Source organism: Glycine soja, chromosome 3 (assembly GCF_004193775.1).
Source record: "Glycine soja cultivar W05 chromosome 3, ASM419377v2, whole genome shotgun sequence".
In the NCBI taxonomy this organism is placed as follows: domain Eukaryota; kingdom Viridiplantae; phylum Streptophyta; class Magnoliopsida; order Fabales; family Fabaceae; genus Glycine; species Glycine soja.
The window spans coordinates 3,677,259-3,699,152 of record NC_041004.1 but is presented as its reverse complement, the minus strand read 5'-3'; the positions used below and the strand labels follow the sequence as shown (position 1 = coordinate 3,699,152).

The following is a 21,894-nucleotide window of genomic DNA, read 5'->3' as shown; positions in this document are numbered from 1 at the left end:
CCCATGATTGTGTGATCACGAATGATCTTAAAAAAGCGAAAGAAATTGGATAAATATAATTTCTTGTAAGCATATTCTTACCTTTTGCATGAAGTATATGGTGACGAGACATTAATTACAAGACAAAGTTCTCTCCCTCATTCTCTGCCCCCACCAACTTATGTTATTTAACTTCCATGACTATTGCAAGGTGTTCACAAGTCTAAGTGTTCAGTTTCTTGCCCATTGGACAATCTATTAAAGGAAAATAATGAGGCAATATATAACTATATTAGTAATTAGTTATTGTTTGTACCAGTCAATAATCAGTTCTCCTTAATGTAGCAGAGAAAGTAAACACAATTAGATTGCAAAGCTTAATTGTTGCACAAAATTCTTTATTAGTTGGCTTTGCATCAGTAAACAATAGAAGAGAATGGCTACTTCACTTTGCATAAAGTGTAAAGTTGGCATTATTCCTCCCCATACGTGAACAAATTATTGGCATCTTCATTTTATGTAGCTTGCACCTAACATATAAGTATCTCACTATTCTGTTTTCTTTTTCTTTTAGTATGAACCTTGTAAATATTCTGCAGAGATAGAATTACACTAGCCTTTAGCAAATTTTGAATAATTTATCTAAAGACTAAATTGATTTTCTATGCAATTGTTAGCTCTTTGGCAAGTGTACCAAATCGCTCGTAGTAATAATTTCTCGGTAAGCCGAGTGTCGTACCACAGGGATTTTGTTGCACTTATGTGAAGTACTTTTTAGTTTGTAAATTGTAAATTTAGTAAATATAATCTAAACCTAGAAAGGGATAAGAAATTTAAAATTTAAAATAAACGATAATGATAATAGATAAGATAAAAGAAATTTGAAATTTAAAATAAAAGATAAAGATAATAGATAAGATAAGATAAAAGATTTAAAATTTAAAATAAAAGATAAAGATAATAGATAAGATAAGATAAAAGATTTAAAATTTAAAATAAAAGATAAAGATAATAGATAAGATAAGCTAAAAGATTTAAAGATAAGATTAGAAGATAGAATATTAAATTGCGATAAAGATAACTACTTCTACGAAATTCAAATAAATAAAATCTAAATCTACTAAATCTAAATACTTACTCCTAAAACCCAACGGTAAAATAAGGAATAACTACTTCTAAGGAAAACCAACAATGAAAATAGGAAATAAAACCTATATATTAAAATCGCTAAAACCTGACAAGTCTAATTAGCCTAAATATATGGATTCTGGATTTGTCTGTTATCAATACCAGTGAACTAATTCTGCCCCACATCTATCCATTTACTTGCCCCTGATGCCTCACGATGACAAGCCCACCTTAATTACCTATCTTCCAAATGTCCTTTGCGAAGACTCAATAACTAAGATGCATTAGGATTACATTCTAGATGTTTGCTAAAGCATGGGCATTGGGGCATTAAGTCATGCTAACCCAATAATTTCTTTCTTTAATTGTTCTATTAAGCGTTACCCTCTCCCGAGTGGCCTAACCCTTAAAACCGATTCACGCATTCATTCCTTACCCCTAATTAGGCTTTACCCTCTCCCAAGTGGCCTAAAGACTAACAGAAAACAAAGTCCGAGATGCAGAATAAGCAAGAAAGAAAAGCAGATAAAAGATACTGGAAGAAAAACCCTCTAAAAGATAACCCGATAATTTCCTCCTTTTAGTGTTCTCTTAAGCGTTACCCTCTCCCGAGTGGCCTAACCCTTAAAACAGATTCAAGTATTCATTCCTTACCCCTTATTAGGCTTTACCCTCTCCCGAGTGGACTAAACCCTATCAGAAAGCAAGTTCAGAGATACAGGATGTAAAAAGAAAGAACGGTAAATAAATAAAGAACCTGGAGGGAATTCCTCTTTTTATTGATAACTCTTGAAATGCTCCATACATCATTGGCTTTTTAGGCCTGCCAGGCCCTAACTAGGGGGATTAGCCACTCATGGTCATGAGGGCTTTACAATGAGAGGATGGGTGAAAGAAAGAAATAGGAATATAAGAAAAGGAAAAGGAGAGAACTGAGTGCCAGAGGTCTGAAAACTGAGCTCCCAGGAAGTGTGTTCTTTTTCCTAGGCTGACCCTCTTATTTATAGGTGCAAACTTGGGCTTGGGCCTTCTTCTGATTTTCTTCTTCTTTTTCTTTATTTCTGCTCCTTTTTGCTTATTGTACCTCCTTTTCCACATCTGCAATCAAAATTCAAAATTAATTAAATCTTTCCAAATTAAAGCATAAATAACTGCTAAATAATTAATTCTAAGTTAATTTTAGACCGATTTTCCACTATTAATTCACTATTATTTAGCAGTTATCAGCAATCGTGTAACATTTAAGTTGTACCTTCTTTAAAAGCCAACATTTGACGCGTTGTAGTAAAAGATTGTAATGGCATAAGAAATTAAGAAAGGAATCAGATGTTGTGAAAGGGGCTTTAAGGTTTGTATTATGTGGTTGTTTGAGACAAAGCTTTGTTACCAATTAATTAGACCGAAAAAAGTAAATGTTCTTCATGATTTCAGATCATGGTTAGAACACGAGGTTTAGGTCGTGTGTTAGGAGCTGGTAGAGGTAGAGGCATTAGAGAGGATGCGCATCAGGTTGATGTTCCTCGGCGTCACAGGCCTACTGCTTCAGCACGTAGGCAACGGATTCGTGTGCGTGAGGACGTTACAGAGAGACCTGAGGATGTGCCTTAGTTACATGAGGATGTTCCTCAGTTGCATGAGGATGTTCCTCACGTGTCTGATGCTACCCTAGAGATGACAGGCGCCGCCGATGCTGTTCACACAGAGGGAGTGGCTACTGATGGGAGCTTGGGGTCACCTGCTGTAGATGAGGGATTCCCCAGTGGGCCACGCGACCCATCGGTTTTGACCGGTTTTGCTGAGCATGTCACACACAACATCTGGAGTGGACAGGTACGTACTTTTTAATGTTGAGTAATTACATAAAAATTATTTGTAGTTGGATTGTTTTTTATATACACGTTATTATAAATTGTTATTCAATTTAGGAATGACCCGATCTGAAGTTGGTCTCCCATGGTAGAAAAGTAGATAAAATTGGGAGACCAGCGCCTGAGATCGAAGGCATGACTGCTGCCACCGGATTGAGTCCACTGATCAGGTGTTCTGTTATCACCACTGATCCTGGACTCATATCCGCCTTCATCGAGAGGTGGCATTGCGAGACTAGCACGTTCCACCTGCCAGTAGGCGAGTTGACGATCACGCTGGATGACGTGGCGTCACTCCTACACGTTCCCATCACTAGCGCGCTGCATAAGTTTGAGTCGCTGGTTACTTCAGACGCAATTGGTCTACTGACGAAGCTTCTTGAGGTCAGTCATAAGGAGGCTACAGCTGAGACCTAACAGACTGGTGGACCTCATGTCCGGTTAGGGTGGCTTCGGGACGTGTATGAGAGCCAGTGCAGGGCCAGACGATGGGTTGTAGCAGCCCTCACGTATATGCTCCACTTGGTGGGTTGTACTCTTTTTGCCAACAATAGTTCAACCCATGTACATGTCGTGCACCTGGAGGCTTTCAGGGACCTGGCCTAGGCAGGGGGATTCGCCTAGGGAGCGGCTGCATTGGTCCACATGTACGAGCATCTAAACGACGCGTCGCAGGCCTCTACACGGCAGGTGGGTGGTTACATTACACTTCTTCAGGTACGTATTATTACTGATAATTTAAATTAAAGTAGTATTGAATCCCTTTTTTTTATTGATGTTCACTATGTGTTTGTAGTGCTGGATATACGAGCACTTTCCTGCAGTGCATACATGCGTTGTTCATGATGTTTATGATGAGGGGAGCCCACGGGCCTGCAGGTGGCTTACGGGTAAGGCTCATATGACGGGGATCAAGGGAGCCCCGTATCGGAGACATATGGATGCCCTGACTGTGACTGACGTGTGCTGGATGCCCTATGTTGAGCACCGGGGAGTCAGGGGCTTTGACTTGATATCGTCGTACACCGGCCAGCTCAGATGGGGTTAGATTATCGTGTACGTTCGACCTGAGCAGGTTCTTCGACAGTTTGGCTACATTCAGACGGTCCCTCCGCTGCCGGTTTGTGATTCTTTGACGGGTGATGATATAGATGACCGGTAACTGCATTTTTCAGACCATTTGGTGCCTGCAGGAGAGCTCTGTGTAGTTCCTGGGCAGGTGGCGCCAGACTACATGGAGTGGTTTTTTTGGATTTCGTACCCGTTCGTCACGCGGACCGAGGAAACTGCTGAGCCGAGACATCCACCTCCCCCTCATGATGAGGAGTTCGTCGAGCCACCCATCCCCGAGGTTTCAATCGCGTCCGATCTCGCTACGCATTCAGTGGTAAGCATAACTTGTGTAGTTTTTCATAATTTAAATTTTTTAAAAATGTGATACTGAATTTGTTATTTTGACTATGACAGGTTGACTGCGAAGGATGTCAAGGGATGGCTGAGGATTTAGGAGCGATTGCTGAGGATTTGGAGCGGGTCATCAACCTCAGGATGGTCACTGAAGGCACTGACTTATATGACATCATGACTCGTTGTCTGAGGAGAGCTAGAGGTGACGCCACAGATGGAAGTCTTAGGCCGCGACAGAGACGCCGCATAGATTAGGATTTATATTTTTATTGTATTTAAATTATTAATTTTAGTATTTGTTTATGTATGTGATAAAACACATTTACTTACATCATTTATGATTTATGTTTGTCTCTCTATAAATATATGCTTTGAAATTTAAATATAAACCACACACATGAGTCACATTTATAATGGTATTTGAATATATAAAATAAAGAAGATAAAATAATTTAACAAGGAGATTTTCTCCTGCCTTGTAATTTAATATAAATATATAAATATTATTTGTTTTAGGAAAAGAAAAAATTTGTCATATTGAAAATAATATGTTATTCCATTCATTCAAATATGGAAAGAAAAAATAAAAATGATGACATCACAATTTTATTAAAGAAAAAAAATATGTAAAACAAACTTATTATTTATAGTATTTATTTTAGGAAAAGATATGTAGTATTAGAATTAAAATTTATTTTTTTATAATATTATAATTACTTTAATATTATTATACAGATATTGTTTTTTTATAATATTAGAATTAAAATAGTATTTAATAAATAAAACTAAGTTGTTTCAGTATAAATTACTTTTTTAGTAGTAATAAATATGTGCCTTTATAAAAAAATTAGTCACTGATGAAATTGATTTATATTTTAGACTAATACAATGTTATGGTGACTAAAAAACTTAAAAAAAAAAACAAAACATCTCTATTTTTTGTTTCAGTACATCTTCGGAGTACCTATGGACATGCCCATGTCTCATTTATATACATGGCCCAGGCAGGTGCATGGCTTCACTTTTAACAAACCCGTGACCATTTTTCGTTTTTAAGTTTATAAGTAAAGCATTGTCGTGTCACGTCAGTAATTTTCGTGTCACGTCAATCAATGTCGACTCACGCCAGTAATTATTCTGTCACGTAATTGCTTTTAAATGGACAAGCTAGTCAATTTGTTCACGCAACAATTCATTAGTATTTCAATACTGATTAATTACATGAACAAAAATCCGATCGTAAATATAGATACATAAATATTACAACTTCAGTGTCTGCTTAGGTCTACGTGCGTTGTATTAATTGTCATTAGGCTTAAGTAGTGCTGCATTCTACCTACATATGCAGTTGGCCACTGTTTTCCCTCCAGATACGAATTGCTTGACCACAACAACGCCATAGGAGGTAAGGGACAACGATCTTTCAAATAAACCTGTTGTAAGTGAAATTACAATAATAATTTAAACGAACAAACCAACTCATTCAATAATTGAAATTATTTGAGTAAACGAATTTTCAATGGACCTGAACAAAATGATTTCCAAACACATGACCGACGCATATCATGCGGTGCGTAGAAGAATCGGTCGGTGGTCAACTTTTGAGAGGGAAAAATGTGAAGCTCTGTTGTCGTGATAACGATACAAGAATTACATTATATCTTGATGCAATTACATATCCCATATCCGTTATATCCATCCATTTGTCCATACTAACCTAAATCACAAAAAAAATACATGTGTCACTCATGTAAACATTATTTATATAAGTAAAAAGCATAAAACACATACCTTGGATAACCCATCCACGTGTAGGGACAACCTCAGATGTTCATATCTCTCCATGCCACCAAAGATCTTTATGTAGTCTTGCAACCATTTGCCAAGTTCTTTAATCAATTCGTTACGCATCACGGCCTAACACTCTTCTCCCATACCTAACAAAGCAGAAACTGACCGATATCCACAATTACCATCCGCTTTCACATCAACAACGTCCTCAATGAAACCATGCATAAATGGCGCAAATTGATCCAACATCGGGATCATCCTTGTTGGCTTCGGTGGTTCAAAAGATGATGCACTGGGTCTGACTGAGGTGTTGCTGTTTTGAACCGAATGATAAGCATCAACATACTCCCAATAAGATGGATCACGCTTTGTTGATCTTTCGTTTCTTTTCATCACTTTCTTCGGGGCACCTTTCGTCTTAACCTTTGTTGGAGGAGGACACATAGAGGTCTCATCGAGAAACGCGAATTCTCGGAGTTTACTCTTGAAAGTAACTTTCCCGCAAACATCAAGTTCCTCGAATCTTTTATATATTCTATCCATCTCTTCCTTGATGCTCAAACTCAACCGAAATTTCATTTAAAACGTACCTTGACACCATTCCCAGAAGCCTCTTGTATAAGGTTTTCTTAAAAACATGACCAATAACATGCGTACTTGTTTCGAATGATGCTCTAATTTCAGTGTGTTGCAGCGTCATCATGTTGTTCATTGCATCCCAACCCCAAACAAACCAAACCCAATACGATAAAAAGGGCCAAATCTTAAGCCATAAATAGAGGACTAGTTTTAGAGAATTTCTTCCCACACCCAGCATATTTCTTACATCCAATACTTTTTCATTTTTTCCAAAATTATCCCTACAAATAAACGGATTAGTAATTCATAAGAGAATTACAAATTCGTAATCCTTAAGAGTAAGCTTACAGAATCATAATCTATAAGTTTTTTTTTTAAAATGTTTTACAAATTAATGACCCATGCAAGATTCGAACATGTAACTTTTGCATTATTAGTATGACGTTCTAATCAACTGAGCTAATAAATCAATTATGTTGTAAAATAATTAATGTTACTATATATAACACTAAAATTTCTAAAATATATTTAATGCACATGTAAATTTACATAATAAATTATATGACAATTAATTTTGATCTAATAATTAATTTGTTGTTTACATATATAAATTTTTATGAAACCTATGATTTTTATTTAAAATTTATATATGTAAAAAAATACATTATTAGGTCAAAATTAATTGTAATAAGGCCAAAAAATACATTAGTAGATTTTTATTTTTGTCCTTATTACAATTAATTTTGATCTAATAATGTATTTTTTTTGCATATATAAATTTTAAATAAAAAATCATAGGTTTCATAAAATTTTATATATGTAAACAAATTAATTATTAGATTAAAATTAATTTTCACAAAATTTATTATGTAAATTTATATGAGCATTAAATATACATTAGAAATTTTAGTATTATATATAACAACATTAATATTTTATAACATAATTGACTTATTATTTCAGTTGGTTAGAGTGTCATGCTAATAATGCAAAAACCACAAGTTTGAATCCTACATGTGCCATTAATTTGTAAAACATTTAAAAAAAAAATCTGTAATCCATATACGGATTACAAATTACAAATCCGTAAGCTTATTCTTATGAATTATGAATCCTTATATTTATTAACAAGGATATTTTCAGAATTTACAAAAATTTGTTGTGTATACAAAAATATACTAGGTGCATGAAGGAATTGCCCAAGTCTTATAATAATTTTGCCACTCAAGCCCAAAACACAAACCTACCATCATGACCCAAAGAACTTGGGTGGTCTCTTATGGTCATGACCCACTTCATGAAATATAAATAAAGCATTTGTTTCAAATGCCTTGTGGCTCAAAAGATATTCTTCATTTGTTTACTTCCACAATTGCCAAAGTAACATATATTTCTACTTTAATTAATACTCACGAATGCACACTTTTTCTATTCCATGGACGATTCTTAGTAGATTTCGAGGAATCATCCTATCCCCCCACATCCCACATGACAACTTTTTCTACTACTTCAACCTTTTCATTCTTGACAAATATGCAAGCCAATCTCTTCCTTCTCAATCACGGATCCAACTTTTTTTTTTTTCTTTTTTTTTTCTGTCCATCTTACGTTATTTTATATTTTTTCTTCTTTAACTGACAATATTCTTTCTCTTAACTTACTAATATTTTCACCCATATTAACACGGGCATGTGAAATATATATCTTTATATCACAAATCTTGAATATTAATTTTTAAATAGCAATATTTTTAGGGATATTTTCTCCTTTTTAAACCATGTGACTTTTCTTGTATTTACTATGTAACTTTATTTGTTATTTTTTAAAATATTATAATTATTTAAATTATTTCAATTTGATTTCTAATTTAAAAATTAAATATTGAGACTTTATATTAAATCAAAGATATTTTTTTAGATAAATGAAAATTTATGATTATTATAATCTTAGTAAATCTTAGTTTGAATTTTAAACTTAAATACTATATTATTAAAAAAAAAACATTTAAAAAACTTTGTTAAAAACTTTCATGTACCATTAGTTTTTTTTTTTTGTAAAGCATGTATCATTAGTTAATATTATTAATATAAATAAAATACTTACATTGTAGATGAAATATAAAAATAAATTAAAATAAGTTAAAGATATTTTTTATGTAAAAGCCTAATAGACTTTATAAATAGGCAAAATGATAGTATTTTAAGGATATTTTACTTGCTTATATCTTCATTTATTCTGTTTAAGATTAATATATAATTTTAATCTGTTATAAATTCTATGTAATTTAATTTTTTTATATTTTATAAGTTATTGAAAAAAATAAAAACTATATATGAAGAAATAAAAGCCCAAAAAATAAAATAAAACAGAGGTAGCTTAAATGAATCAAAAAGTGATTTTTTTTTATGAAAAAAAAATGTGATGTGATAACTTTATTGAAACAGCTCATTTACATATATTACATAAAATAATGGTATGAAAATTACAAGACCCACTTGACAAACCCCACTCCCTATTGTTCCCTGGTTACTAAACTCAACCACATTTTGCCACCACCAAGGAAATTAGAGAGAAGCAAGTTTTTATTTTTCAAAGTCTTGGTCTTAATTACGACCATGAAGTAATATAGTAACCGAATATGCTTCCAAGAATTCTCATGCTCCCTCCAACGACCCTTTTTATACCCTTTTCTAACCGCCACTTCATCACGGCAAGCATATGCCTTCTAATATTCTAGCAAACCTTCGCTACTAAATTCCCTTCTTAACCCCTTTTTTTTTTGTACCTTCATCATCATCATCATATATTTCATATCACACCAACCCATTTTAATTTGCATTTGATCTTCTTCATAGACATATACACACTATCATATTATTATTATTTTCTTCCCCAAATTTTGGTTGTTTTTGATGTTATGAAGTTTGGGAAGAGACTCAAGCAACAAATTCAGGAGTCGTTGCCGGAGTGGAGGGACAAGTATTTGTCGTACAAGGAATTGAAGAAGCTCGTACGGCTCATATCGGCGGCGCCGCCAACGTTGTTGAATGGATCGTTGGAATATGGCAAGACGGAGACTGAGTTTGTGTATTTGTTGAATAATGAAATAGACAAGTTCAATGGGTTCTTCATGGAGAAAGAGGAGGACTTCATTATTCGACATATGGTAATGTTCTTAGTGACACACTAATCATTTTTACTTTAGAAATTGTTATATATATGTTGTTCTATCTTTTAAATTTGATCATGTTACTAAAACTTCTTACACTTACGAAGGAAATCTTTGCATTCTTTTAATATATTTATTAACAATGATTTTATTTTTATTTTGTTGTAATAAATTTTTTGTTTCAATAAATTTAATTGCTTAGAAATTAAGAGTCTAAAAATTTTATGTATTTTTTAGAAAGGTGTTATAAAACTTGAAGTAAGATTTGCATACAAGCCAAAGTGAACAAAGAGACTTTTAAACTATAGGATAAGATACAGTAATAGAGTTCAGAGTTCACTATTATTGCATATCTTGTCTGACTTTTAGTTTTACACTCAAAGTCTTGGTCATGAAAGTAATTGTAGGGTCTTGTAGTCACTGACTGCAAGAACTCCATATATACTGATTTAGAGCCTTGTTTTATATATATATATATATATATATATATATATATATATATATATATATAGTTTAAAAAATTGAGATGATTCGAACATTATAATTGTAAAGGTGGATCTTGTGGTGTAAAATAATGTATGTAACATTTAAATAATATTTGAAAATGCTGATTTTGTGTAAGTTATTTCATGTGTGAATAGTAATAAGATGTAGATGCTTGTATATCACAAATGTTTATTTAACATTTTCCATTTTTGTATCTATTTTGTTTTTTTTATCATACTATATTATTTATTACACTAACCCTTCTCTCTTTTTCTTTCTTATGGCGTCAGATAATATAAGGTGTACATTAACCTTTATTCTTATTTTAAACGATAACGTAATTTCATGTCATAATTTAGTAGACAAAAAATTATTCTTTTTATTAGAGGGGATTACAGGGACTAGAATTTTTGTGTGTAGAAATTCATTTCATCGATCCTTCATCATAAATTCATAATCACGTCGTTTATTCCTTACGAATATTCTTTTGAAAGGTTAAGTGTAAAAGATTGAAAGTTATGCACTACATTGGAAATTATGATTAGAGTGAGGATAGTGTTGGCCAGCTGCGAAAACGTAAAGACAAATAAGATACTGTTATTTGTACAAAATTATTTATAGAAAAATGTTAATAGGTGTTCTTAAGATATTAGTTAAAAAATTAAAAAAAGAAATATTTTTATTGAAATGTGTAAAATTGTATTGTTTATATTTTTTTATAATTTTTACAATAAATATTTTTTCTCTTGTAGTTCTTTAATCAATACCACAAGGACACTGGTTAACAATAATCATATTTATATAAGTAGGTCAATATCGGATATTTTGAATTACCAAAAGCAATGGGTTTTGTATGCAAGAGCTTTGAAATTTTAATTTGTATCGTTAATTTTGAGGTTTCATTAGTTATAAGTTTCATTTGATGTTTTAGAAAATTAAACACAATTTTACGTGGGATAACTGACAGAACTTGATTCAACAAAAAGAAAAAAACTGATAGAACTTGAACAAAGATTTTATATTATAGATAGTTTTTTATATATATATACATAAGAGGGACTAACGTAAAAGAAAGAAAACTAAATAAACAAAGTTTTCAAGAAAGATAATATTCAATTCAATGCCTTAATCGTTTTAAGGTGAGCACGTCAATCCAGTAAAAAAAGGTGAGCATGTCAATCTTTAAAAATATATTAAATTTTATTTTAGTGAATGAAGCTCATATTAGTCCTTTTAAAAAAATAATGCGTTTTACTTATAGGGACTAATATAACTTAATTAGTGAATTTTAAATATTTACTCTTTTTAATTTTAATAAAAAAAAAAGTTTTAAGGGAATCGTGGTTTTCCCTCATCCACAGGAGGATCCTACACAATACACATATGTATATGGGTCAGAAGGAAGAAAATAGTAGGGGACTATGATGGTTTTTCATGTGGAACACCGTCACCATGTGTTTGTTTTAGCCTTAAATTTCTCGAATTTCCCTATCAATTTTGAAAAATGGAAACATCATGCATTAAAAATGCACTTCAATTGTTCAAACAATTCAAGGGAGGAGCATTACTTTTGGGTCCCTTACAAGCACGTTTTGTCCCACACTTCCCATTAATTTGTTACCCCAAGTTAGGTGCACAAATTCTATATTAGTGCAACAGTTTTCTGTTTCTTTTAACATGTTTCAATGTAGTTGTAGCAAATCATTTTTATTATTATTGAACTACGTGTGCATAGGGATTTCAAGGAATGGAAGCACGTCCACTCGACATAATTAATGTTTGAAATAAATGGTGAGTATGAAATTTTTATAATTAGATGTTTAGTGCAGGAAGTACAACAGAGAATCAAGAGAGTAGTTGACGTGTGGGGACCAAGTGGAAGTCAACCTTCAGAAGAAGATTATAGAGAGGAGATGGCTAAAATCAGAAAAGCTATTGTTGATTTCCACGGTGAAATGGTTCTCTTAGTCAACTACAGCAACATCAATTACACAGGTTTTTTTTTTTTTTTCACATGCTTAAGCTATCCACTGTTTATACTCTAATCACACAAACAGATTACAAAATAATTCATTTTTATAATATTTAATTTAAAAGTTTTATCTAGTAAAATATATTGTATTGTTGACAACTAGTACTGTTCATGATTAATTACTTAATTTCCACTTGACATTAAATTGAGTCTTATTAACTTTCTTGGTAATTGAAAAATTCAACTTCCTGTCATATGAAGATTTGCTGAGACTATAAACTATTTATATTTTCTAATCAAACAATAATTTCTCTATATTTAAGGTAATTTCTAATTGATTGACGTGAAATTATTACATAATATAAGATTACAGTCTCAAATTAATAATTTTTACACGAGACATAATTGAGTTTTCAGAAAAAACAATATATATATATATAATGTAGAAACTAATGGGGACCATGAATATAACAGTCTTAAATCATCTAATAATTTCTGGTGTTTCACCCTTAAAAAACTCATTATAGTGCATGAAAATTAAACTCCAATGTTAAAACATGGTTTGCTATTGATAAAAAGGCTAGGAAATGCATTGCCATAGACTTTGATGCAGCTTTCTCTACAGAATTTGATGCTACCTTGAACAAGTGACAACACTGAATTTTGCAGGGTTGGCAAAAATTCTGAAGAAATACGACAAGAGGACAGGGGGGCTTCTGCGTTTGCCATTCATCCAGAAAGTGTTGGAGCAGCCATTTTTCACAACAGATTTGATCTCAAAGCTGGTGAAGGAGTGTGAGAGCATAATCGATGCAGTGTTCCCGGCAGAGGAAGAAGCTGAGAGAGCAAAGGAAGCAAAAGATGCAATAACTGTGGCAGGAGAAGGGATTTTCAGAAACACAGTTGCGGCTTTGCTTACAATGCAAGAAATCAGAAAAGGTAGTTCCACAGAGAGCCCTTTCTCTTTGCCACCACTCAACTTGCTAGACTCTGATCTCATCCAATCAATACAACTCAATGCTGCTGTTCCCATTGTCAAGTGAAACTAGATGAAAAATACTTATTCAAACACATCCATAGTGTTACAATGTTACAATGTACTAGTAATTAGTGAGTGATCTCAATATATATCCTTTTGATGAAGTAACACCTCAGTTACATATAAAAGAGTAGCTAGCAATTTAGCCATTTCAAGGTTATTTTAGTAATTATTGGTTAGGGTATTTAAATTTCATTTCAGGGTGATATGGTCAACATACTGGGTTCTTTGTGAATTAGAAAGGAAATAATAATAATATAAAAAACAGTTCTCTTATGTCCATTCCAAGGCTTTTTCTTTAAGTTGTCTTGTCCGAATCTTGTATGTAAATAAAAAAATAAAAAAACATGAGGAGAGTTTTGTTCTCTTAACTATTGTAACTTGTCAAGAGATCTAATTTAAATGGTTAAGTAGAATACATCAACTATTATATTATAAATCTCCTGACACTATTTTTATTTCCTATGAATAAAAAAAAAATCCATCAAACTTAGACTAATCTATTATTACTTAGTATGTGTTCTACATACATTAGTCATATCAACCGAGGTTCTATATTCGATGCTCTGCATTTGTGCGGACACAGAAGGAGTATTTATCCATGTTGTCTGTCCTCATACTTTAACTATGCATCTTCTAACAATTACTTTTTTTATTTTAATTGTGCTCTTACGTAAAATATTGTAAGCATCCTCAACGAAAAGCATTGTATATAACCTATTAGCATAGGGGCATGTGATGGATCCCCGATTCTGAACCATGACTCTTCAGAAATATCTAACATTATATAAGAACAGAATTTACCAACCACAACATTGGTTAGCAATTTAGAGTATAGATCCTTTATCTTCATGACCTTTTCTTAGTCTCGTGAGGAGCACATGACGTCTTCCGAGTAGGAATCAGAACAACATAAGAGATTGCAACCAATCTCTTTTTCAAGGGGCATCACAAAAGCAAGTGGATGAATGGTGGAATATATGAGTCTTATAATTTGAGTATAATATCTATGATATTGATAGAATTTTTTTCTTCTTTTTTGTTTGTACCAAAGATATCTTCTAATGGGTAGTCGAAAATTAATTTCTTTCGAAACATAGATATCACTAAAGTGAGTTTTGTCTTTCTCAAAATCTTCTGTATGCACATGATCAGTAATCGAACTCCTAATATATTTAAAGAATTCAGTTATCTGTCAATTATGTTGGACCTTATTGGTTATGACATGGATAGAATAGGTGGCCACTATGTACGGAACAAAATTAAAGCTTAAATATCAATTCCCTTGACAAAGTCAAAGATTTGAAAATTTATTAGAGCAGAAAGGTTGACATTGACAACGTGAGTACGTGACACCAGTTCCAAGATATAAAGTGGTCCCATATATCATTTTGTTATGACTTTGGTACAATGGACCCAACAACAAACCTTGTTGAGTTTTCATCTCAGAATTTGGAAGCATGTACCAACAATTTCAGTCAGAGCAATCTCATTGGCTTGACAAAGTTTGGTAGATTGTATAGAGGCATCCTTGAAGGTCAACATGTAGTAGTGAAGATATGGGATGGTGAAAGAATGGAACAGTTAAGTTCCAAATATGATGATGAGAATTTGATTATCAAAGCAAGTTCCCTCCCCATCTCTTGCACTTTTGTATAACCTTTTTTCTTATATTTTTTCCAAATTTAATTTTATCTGTCACGGATTTTGGAAGCTCAATGATTCTGTTTTGCAGGAGGAAGTAAAATTTTGGACTAATCCAACATTAAGAGGTTACCCCAATTTGGTGAAGTTGATTGGTTATACTTGGGAGAGAGATGCAAAGGGACTTGTTTATGATCTCAATCCACTTGATACTTTGGATAACGTAATAATGAAAGGTATTAAACTATTAATTACTTCATTACAAGCTTTGATGTTTATCACCTTCAAATGTCAACGGTTAAGGGAAAAATTCAAAACTCGTTTTAATTGGAGAAGAAATGAAAGAATCTCTAACGTTTTGTTGTCCTTTCATTGTTGTTGAATGATATGTATGGGTACTAATCCTTAATCTATGTTAGTACCTGAGAATTTATCATCAACCAAGTTGTGGGGTCATTTCAATAATTATTTTTGGTCCTTGAATTCTTGAGATATAATAGGAATCAAAGATAAATGATTTACTTTGGTTTTCTGATGTGATTTCTTTGCTGAGGCAGATAACCTGAATTGGCTTCAGAGAATAAATGTAATTCATGAACTTGCAAAGCTCCTGAAATTCATTCATGACCAGGAAAAGCAAAATATGGTGTTGAATATCAGTGCATCTCATATTCTTCTCGACAAGGTTAGCACATTATTATGACAATAATCCTCTTCTCAGCTTCTGAAAATTTTATGTATTGATGTTTCCTTTTTCATTTGCACTTTCTCTGTTTTGTCACTCAACATGAACACTCATTTCTGGCGCAGGATTACAAGCCAAATTTTATTGATTTGGTGTTGCTTAGTGAAGTGACAATGCTAAGGGAACAACTAACAATGTCAACTAGCTACATCAATCCTTATTTTTCTCTAAGGGGTATTAATTTTTTTTATCTGCGTCGAAAATGCTTTCTTTCAATTTGTTTTCCTACTATAATACTCTAAATTATGTTAGTATTAATTTATTAGGATAAACTTTAGGTATAATATTTTAGTTATATTCAGTACTGTTCTTCAATAGAGATTAGAGTTTTACTTCAGTAAAGATTGGTGCTAATTAGTAAGGTGAAACTCTAATTTCAGTGGGAGAATAATATTGAAAACACCTTGTTCTTACGTCCATTATTAAGCTCACTACATCTGGGATATTACCTGTATTGTCTCTTGTATGAGCCTCACGGTTCTGTCTTTAAAATACACTTCATTGGATAAAGTGTGGAACATTTTTTGTAGTACCTTGCAGGCCACGTGTGTGACCTAGGCCTTTCTTCTCGCGCTAATATTATGATCTCGAGTCATCTGCATTGTTAAGATCATTGTATTCGAGTTATTGTCCAAATTTTGATGCTCATGTGGGATCCTGCTAATGTTTTCACCTCAATTTTGCTTCATTGTTAGAATTACTGCATCCAATATATTGTCCATTTTGATGCTCGTATGAGCCTCAAGGTTTTGTCTTTAAAAATCATTTCAGTGGGTTAAGAAACAAAATTGTTCATAAACTATCCTTCATCTCCAATTCTCCAATGTTATGCAATATAGGATATTTTTGGTGTACCAGAAGAGCACTAAATAACTGTCTCTAAGTTTTGTAGTTTCTATTATTAAAGCAAAAAGACTTTCTGTGTCTGCATATGTGCTGCATTAGTGCTTAAACCAATATTTCTAGTCCTGCCTTTTGAAAAATCTTTGATGTTCTCTAAAGATTCTAATTGTTTGGGTAAAAAATAAAAAAAACCATTCATCCGTTCTATGATGTAAAAGATTGAAGCCTAAGCTTATATTTATAATTAATACAGTAATGCACATCACACAATCCTCTTTTCACTCAATGGCAGGTGGTGAATGGGATAGAAGCTGTGAAGTGTTCTCATTTGGCATTGTTTTGCTTGAACTAATAACCAAAAGAGTTTCAGTCATTGGGAAGAGAGAACATGCAAGCATAAACTTGGACGGTGTGGTTCATATTTGGGCCAAGAAAGAATACAAGCCAAATTGTTCTCTTGTCCATGAAACTTTGCAGGAAGATTGGTGTTACTGTGCTGAAGATGGTGTTTCAATAACTTTATTGGCATTGCAATGCATAGAATTTTTTCCAGCAAACCGTCCAACAATGAGGGATGTCTTGCACAGGCTAGATAATCTTTTGGTGTTACAACGTATGGCTGATGCTAGAGCAACCAAAAGGGAAAAGCAACTCATTTCATCCTGATAGAAATTTAGCAAACTTTTGTATGCCAAAAATGTGTGTATATAAAAAGTTAACAGCTTTTCCTAACTTTACTGCTAGTATGGGGAGTATGTTATTATTGAAGCAATTGAGATTTCTTCAAATGTTTTAAATTCTACCATTTCTCTTATTCTCCCTATTTCCTCTGAACCTCTCTTTCCTTCCATTCATCTGGCAGTACTATTAAAGTTTCCAATAAAACACATTCCAAAAATTGTCTCCTACCCTCATCATTCCGGGAATAAACATATACAATGAAAAATATTTGGAGTATTTACTGTCATGTTCCTTTTACACCAATGAAATCAGTAATAGAGAACGAATAAATCAGTTAACCGATTTATCCACCCATTCATGAAAAGTGTCAGGACCGGCCCTAGTTATATACCCATCCTATTTTAAAAGAATCATGTACTACTCATCCATACTCATATCCAAATTCAATAAAAGTGATTATTTTCCGTCAAAGTCAGGACGAGTTCAAGTGGGTACCCACAAGTTCGGATTTCTTTGCCATGTAGTTTATAATAGTTTAACCCATTCCTTTACTAGTTTAATGAGGACAATATCAAGTCCACTACATATCTGATCTTAAAAGTAACTCGAACCAGTTATAGATCCGGTTTTCAGTCAGACCAGCCAATCTGAGTTGGATTTAATGACACTGCCCCCTTCTCTAATGAAGAGCAACAATAATCTCAGTTGTATAAGCTAGGGTCTCTTCTTCCCACAAAGCTAATTTGATATTGACAATGGCTAAGTACAAACCTAGAGGTTCCTTCCAATTCTCATTATTAGAGCTATTCAAAATTTTCACAGAATCAGACATAGAAACTAGTGGTAAAATAACAAAATTACTTTAATATGCACAATACAATATATGCTTAACCACCGTACATATAGCATGAGTGCATGACATAAGCCCCAAGCAAGCTAGTGTAATGAGATACCAGCTGCTTCCGGTGCACAAGTCTTTCCTAAAAATACTTTAATTCCACACCCTTGTGCATCAAGATAAGCTTTTAAAACATTCAAGTGGACATATACACCAATCTGAAAAAGTGTAGTGATGTCCTTGTGGTTTGGCCAAAAAACCAAGACCATGATGTCACTTTTTTAAGATCCAGTTTACCAACCAAATCAAAACATCCCCTTTGGAATAAAATTTGGTTTCAAATTGACCAAGTTACAGCGTGCCAGAACTATTGAGAATCTAAGCCATGAGTAGACAGCACACCAAAGCTAATAAGACAAAGGACATGAAAAAACAAATGATCAGTTTTCATCACATGTAGTAAATACGCAAGAAATCCCTTGTAGCTCATTTTACCTACTCAAAACCTTCAAAGGCAGGGAACATTTCCAAATATGTGTGAAGACTATGTTGTGCTTAGACTATGAGTATATGTCTCCAAGATCTACCTGATTCTGCAAGAAGGAATAAGCTGACTTAACAGAAAAATAGAGAGTTGTCTTCCTTCCAAATCCACTAATCCAGCTCCACTTCTTTTAAGTTGAAGAAAACCATTACAAATTGGACAGTTTATAAGTTAAGACTTAATTAAGAGTTCCTCTTCCCACACGTACAATCTCCTCCTCCAAGTCCAAACTTTCATTTCACCACTCCATCATATGTGCTATCATAGCATTTTTAATTATCTAAGGAAAGCTGATAGAACCTAAATAATCCTTGATATTAACATTACCGTACCATGCATGAGTCAAGCTGATACATGAATTCCAATCCCTTCTTCCAATAAAAGTCATTAGATCAAAAGAGCCATATTTATGTTGCAGCAATTTATACCATACAACTTGTCTATCAACTAGGAATCACCACTTGCACTTTGCAAGAAGACTTAAATTAAAAAGCTCTATATTTTTAATAGCCAACCCCACCCAAGCGATCTATTTTGCATCTTTGCCAACAGACCATAAGAACTTAAGAAGGATATCTTTGGATTCCTATATCAAAGTATTTATAACTTTCTTTGGGGCTTAATTTGAAAAATGACAAGTTTAATGGTAAACTTGAGAGGACAACATTTATAAGAACAAATTCTTCCACCTAATGACAGAAATTTTCCTTTCCCAGATGCCAATCATTTTTTCATAGATTCAGTAACAAATCAAACACGCATATAGTTGGAGACAACTTCATTAATAATGGGGCAAAAAATATGTTGCAAAAATTTCAGACCTTACTAGCTATAAAAAAGAAAAAATTCTGACCTTCCCACCCTATATTTCTTTAAATATTTCGAAAGAGGATGAGTTGAATAGGACCTTAATAGTTCTAGCACATATTTAACCAGGTCTAGTTAAACTTGGTTCCATAATCGGTTGCAAAAATATATGGAGAAATCCTACTTGTTTGAAATTGAAAGTGTTGGCATTTTCTTAGCTGGTGATAATAATAGACTGAATCCCTATCATTAATTTTGTCCAAAAGAACATTGTTGGCAATCCCAGCCCAATGATCAACTTTGTGTTTTCTGCTGTAATTAATGAAACTGATTATTTTGTTTACTTGCTTTTAACCTACAGGTTTGGGTAAGTGATTTGGTCCAAACTTTATGTATGGCTCGTTTTTAGTTCAATTTTTCCTTCAAATTTTTCAACCCATTATCTGTAGTCACACTGAGGTCTCTTTTTAAATATAAAGAATTAAAACAATTTTATGCGGTCACATGCTCTCTTTGATTTGTTTATATATAATAGAATTCGATTTAGGAGTAAGCCTTTTGATGGCATATAGTGTTGCTAGATTTGATTAAAATAATATCTGAAGTCATAATTTTCAGTTAGTTCATTTGCTTTTAGGAAATGATGCATTAGTCCATTTGATTATGTCAAGCACTACTGCTAGATTATAACTTATAATGATCTCATCATATATGGATTAGCGTAGCTTTGTATTCTCGTCAAATATTAGTTACATATCCCGCATATATATACTTTTATTGGACAAATAGTGTGCTGTGGCTATACAAATTGGTGGGAGCCAATGTGTCATACTCCTTTTTTGAATCCCTTAATATCATTATTTTAATATTTGACCCAAAAGAGGACGAACATATATAGGTGATAGAGCAATAATATAGTATTACGAACAAAATCTTGAAGGCAGTTGTCACTTCTCACTTATACCTGATGGAGCCAATAGCTCATAACCACGTCGAAACCGTATTTCATTGAGAGCATACATGCACACATAAATTAATTAAGTAAACTAACAAGTAATTGATTCAAGTAATACTTGATTTGATTTCTTTAAATAAATTCTTAATTAGAATCTTAAATATTACAAAAAATATAATTGAAAGAGTACAATCAGTCAAATTCTTTAATTAATTGATAAAGTCAATAAATACTATATACTAATATAATTAACATGATATTCAAAGAATGTAAGTTGCCTTTTCTCCCATCCAACAAAAGAGTTTTCCTCTGTTTGTTGCTTCGAAATATCCAATCGTAATTTAAACACACCCTTGGCAAATACTTCTTTAACACTTGGTTCTTTTTTACTACAATGGTTATATTTTGTGTCAAAGACATCAATCAGGATAAATGTTAGCAGCAGCAACACGCACAGGGACGAAGCACCTTCACCACCTGCGTCATATGAACGGCCCAAACGAAGTACCACGCGACCACGATACTTAGAAGACTGCATATGAAGAATAAGCACGTGCTTGCATGCACAGTTACGAGTTCGTTGAACTGTTAGTTAGGCAGTTAGAAGACCGTTAAGACCGTTAGCATCATTAGCTTGTTATAGACATGTTGTATAAAAGCTTGAGGATACATGAATAAAATGTAGAGTGATATTTCCAGAAACTATTAGTTTAGTGAAGAGGCCCTTGACCTCGAATCAAGGATTTCACAAGCTTAAGAGCTTCAGTCCCCCTCTCCTTTCTCCCTTCCCCACGACCAGCGCATAACAACTGATCCGACCTGCCACCCATGGCGGAGCACGGGACTCGCCGGACGACCACAGACCGCCTAGAAGAGGCCATTATCGCCCTCTCTGAGAGACATTCCGACCTTGCCAACAAAGTTGAAGCCATGTGCGAACGTCTCTCGCACCTTTCCCACCCCACTCCACCATCCACTCATCCTTCTTTCTCCTCCAGACCTCCCATCAAGCTCGATGTTCCCAAGTTTGACGGTCACGACCCACTGGGTTGGATCTTCAAAATCTCGTAGTTTTTTTAGTACCAAGGAACCCCAGAGGAAGAACACATTACAGTAGCCTCCTTCTACCTCGATGGTCCAGCCCTCAGCTGGTTCCAATGGATGTTCCAGAACGGATTCATCACCTCTTGGCCGGCACTACTCCAGGCAATCGAAGCACGATTCGCTCCGTCGTTCTACGATGACCCGCGAGGAACCTTGTTCAAGTTGACTCAGAGAAGTTCAGTCACGGAGTACCTCAATGAATTTGAGAGGTTAGCCAATCGAATCACCAGACTTTCTCCTTCAGTGTTGCTTAGTTGCTTTGTCTCTAGGTTAAGTCCAGAGATCAGACGCGAAGTACAAGCTTTCCAGCCTATC

At 33.6% G+C, this 21,894-nt stretch overlaps 4 protein-coding genes across 4 annotated transcripts; all 4 read left to right on the top strand.

Annotated features, from left to right (window-relative positions):
* Positions 1 to 2,778: 2,778 nt before the first annotated feature.
* On the top strand, positions 2,779 to 3,392 carry LOC114405644 (protein MAIN-LIKE 1-like). Its single transcript, XM_028368087.1, has 2 exons — positions 2,779 to 2,937; positions 3,051 to 3,392. Exons 1-2 carry the CDS (start codon positions 2,779 to 2,781, stop codon positions 3,390 to 3,392), a joined length of 501 nt encoding a protein of 166 aa, XP_028223888.1.
* A 228-nt stretch (positions 3,393 to 3,620) lies between these two features.
* LOC114405643 lies at positions 3,621 to 4,637 on the top strand. The gene is made up of 4 exons (XM_028368086.1): positions 3,621 to 3,692; positions 3,772 to 4,018; positions 4,169 to 4,362; positions 4,443 to 4,637. Exons 1-4 carry the CDS (start codon positions 3,621 to 3,623, stop codon positions 4,635 to 4,637), a joined length of 708 nt encoding a protein of 235 aa, XP_028223887.1.
* Positions 4,638 to 9,467: 4,830 nt separating this feature from the next.
* LOC114405934 (SPX domain-containing protein 3-like) lies at positions 9,468 to 13,700 on the top strand. The gene is made up of 3 exons (XM_028368460.1): positions 9,468 to 9,918; positions 12,237 to 12,402; positions 13,049 to 13,700. Exons 1-3 carry the CDS (start codon positions 9,670 to 9,672, stop codon positions 13,420 to 13,422), a joined length of 789 nt encoding a protein of 262 aa, XP_028224261.1. The 5' UTR covers positions 9,468 to 9,669; the 3' UTR covers positions 13,423 to 13,700.
* Positions 13,701 to 14,793: 1,093 nt separating this feature from the next.
* On the top strand, positions 14,794 to 17,473 carry LOC114405932 (putative cysteine-rich receptor-like protein kinase 35). The gene is made up of 5 exons (XM_028368459.1): positions 14,794 to 15,041; positions 15,154 to 15,298; positions 15,620 to 15,747; positions 15,873 to 15,981; positions 16,943 to 17,473. Exons 1-5 carry the CDS (start codon positions 14,829 to 14,831, stop codon positions 17,314 to 17,316), a joined length of 969 nt encoding a protein of 322 aa, XP_028224260.1. The 5' UTR covers positions 14,794 to 14,828; the 3' UTR covers positions 17,317 to 17,473.
* The last annotated feature ends 4,421 nt before the right edge of the window (positions 17,474 to 21,894 follow it).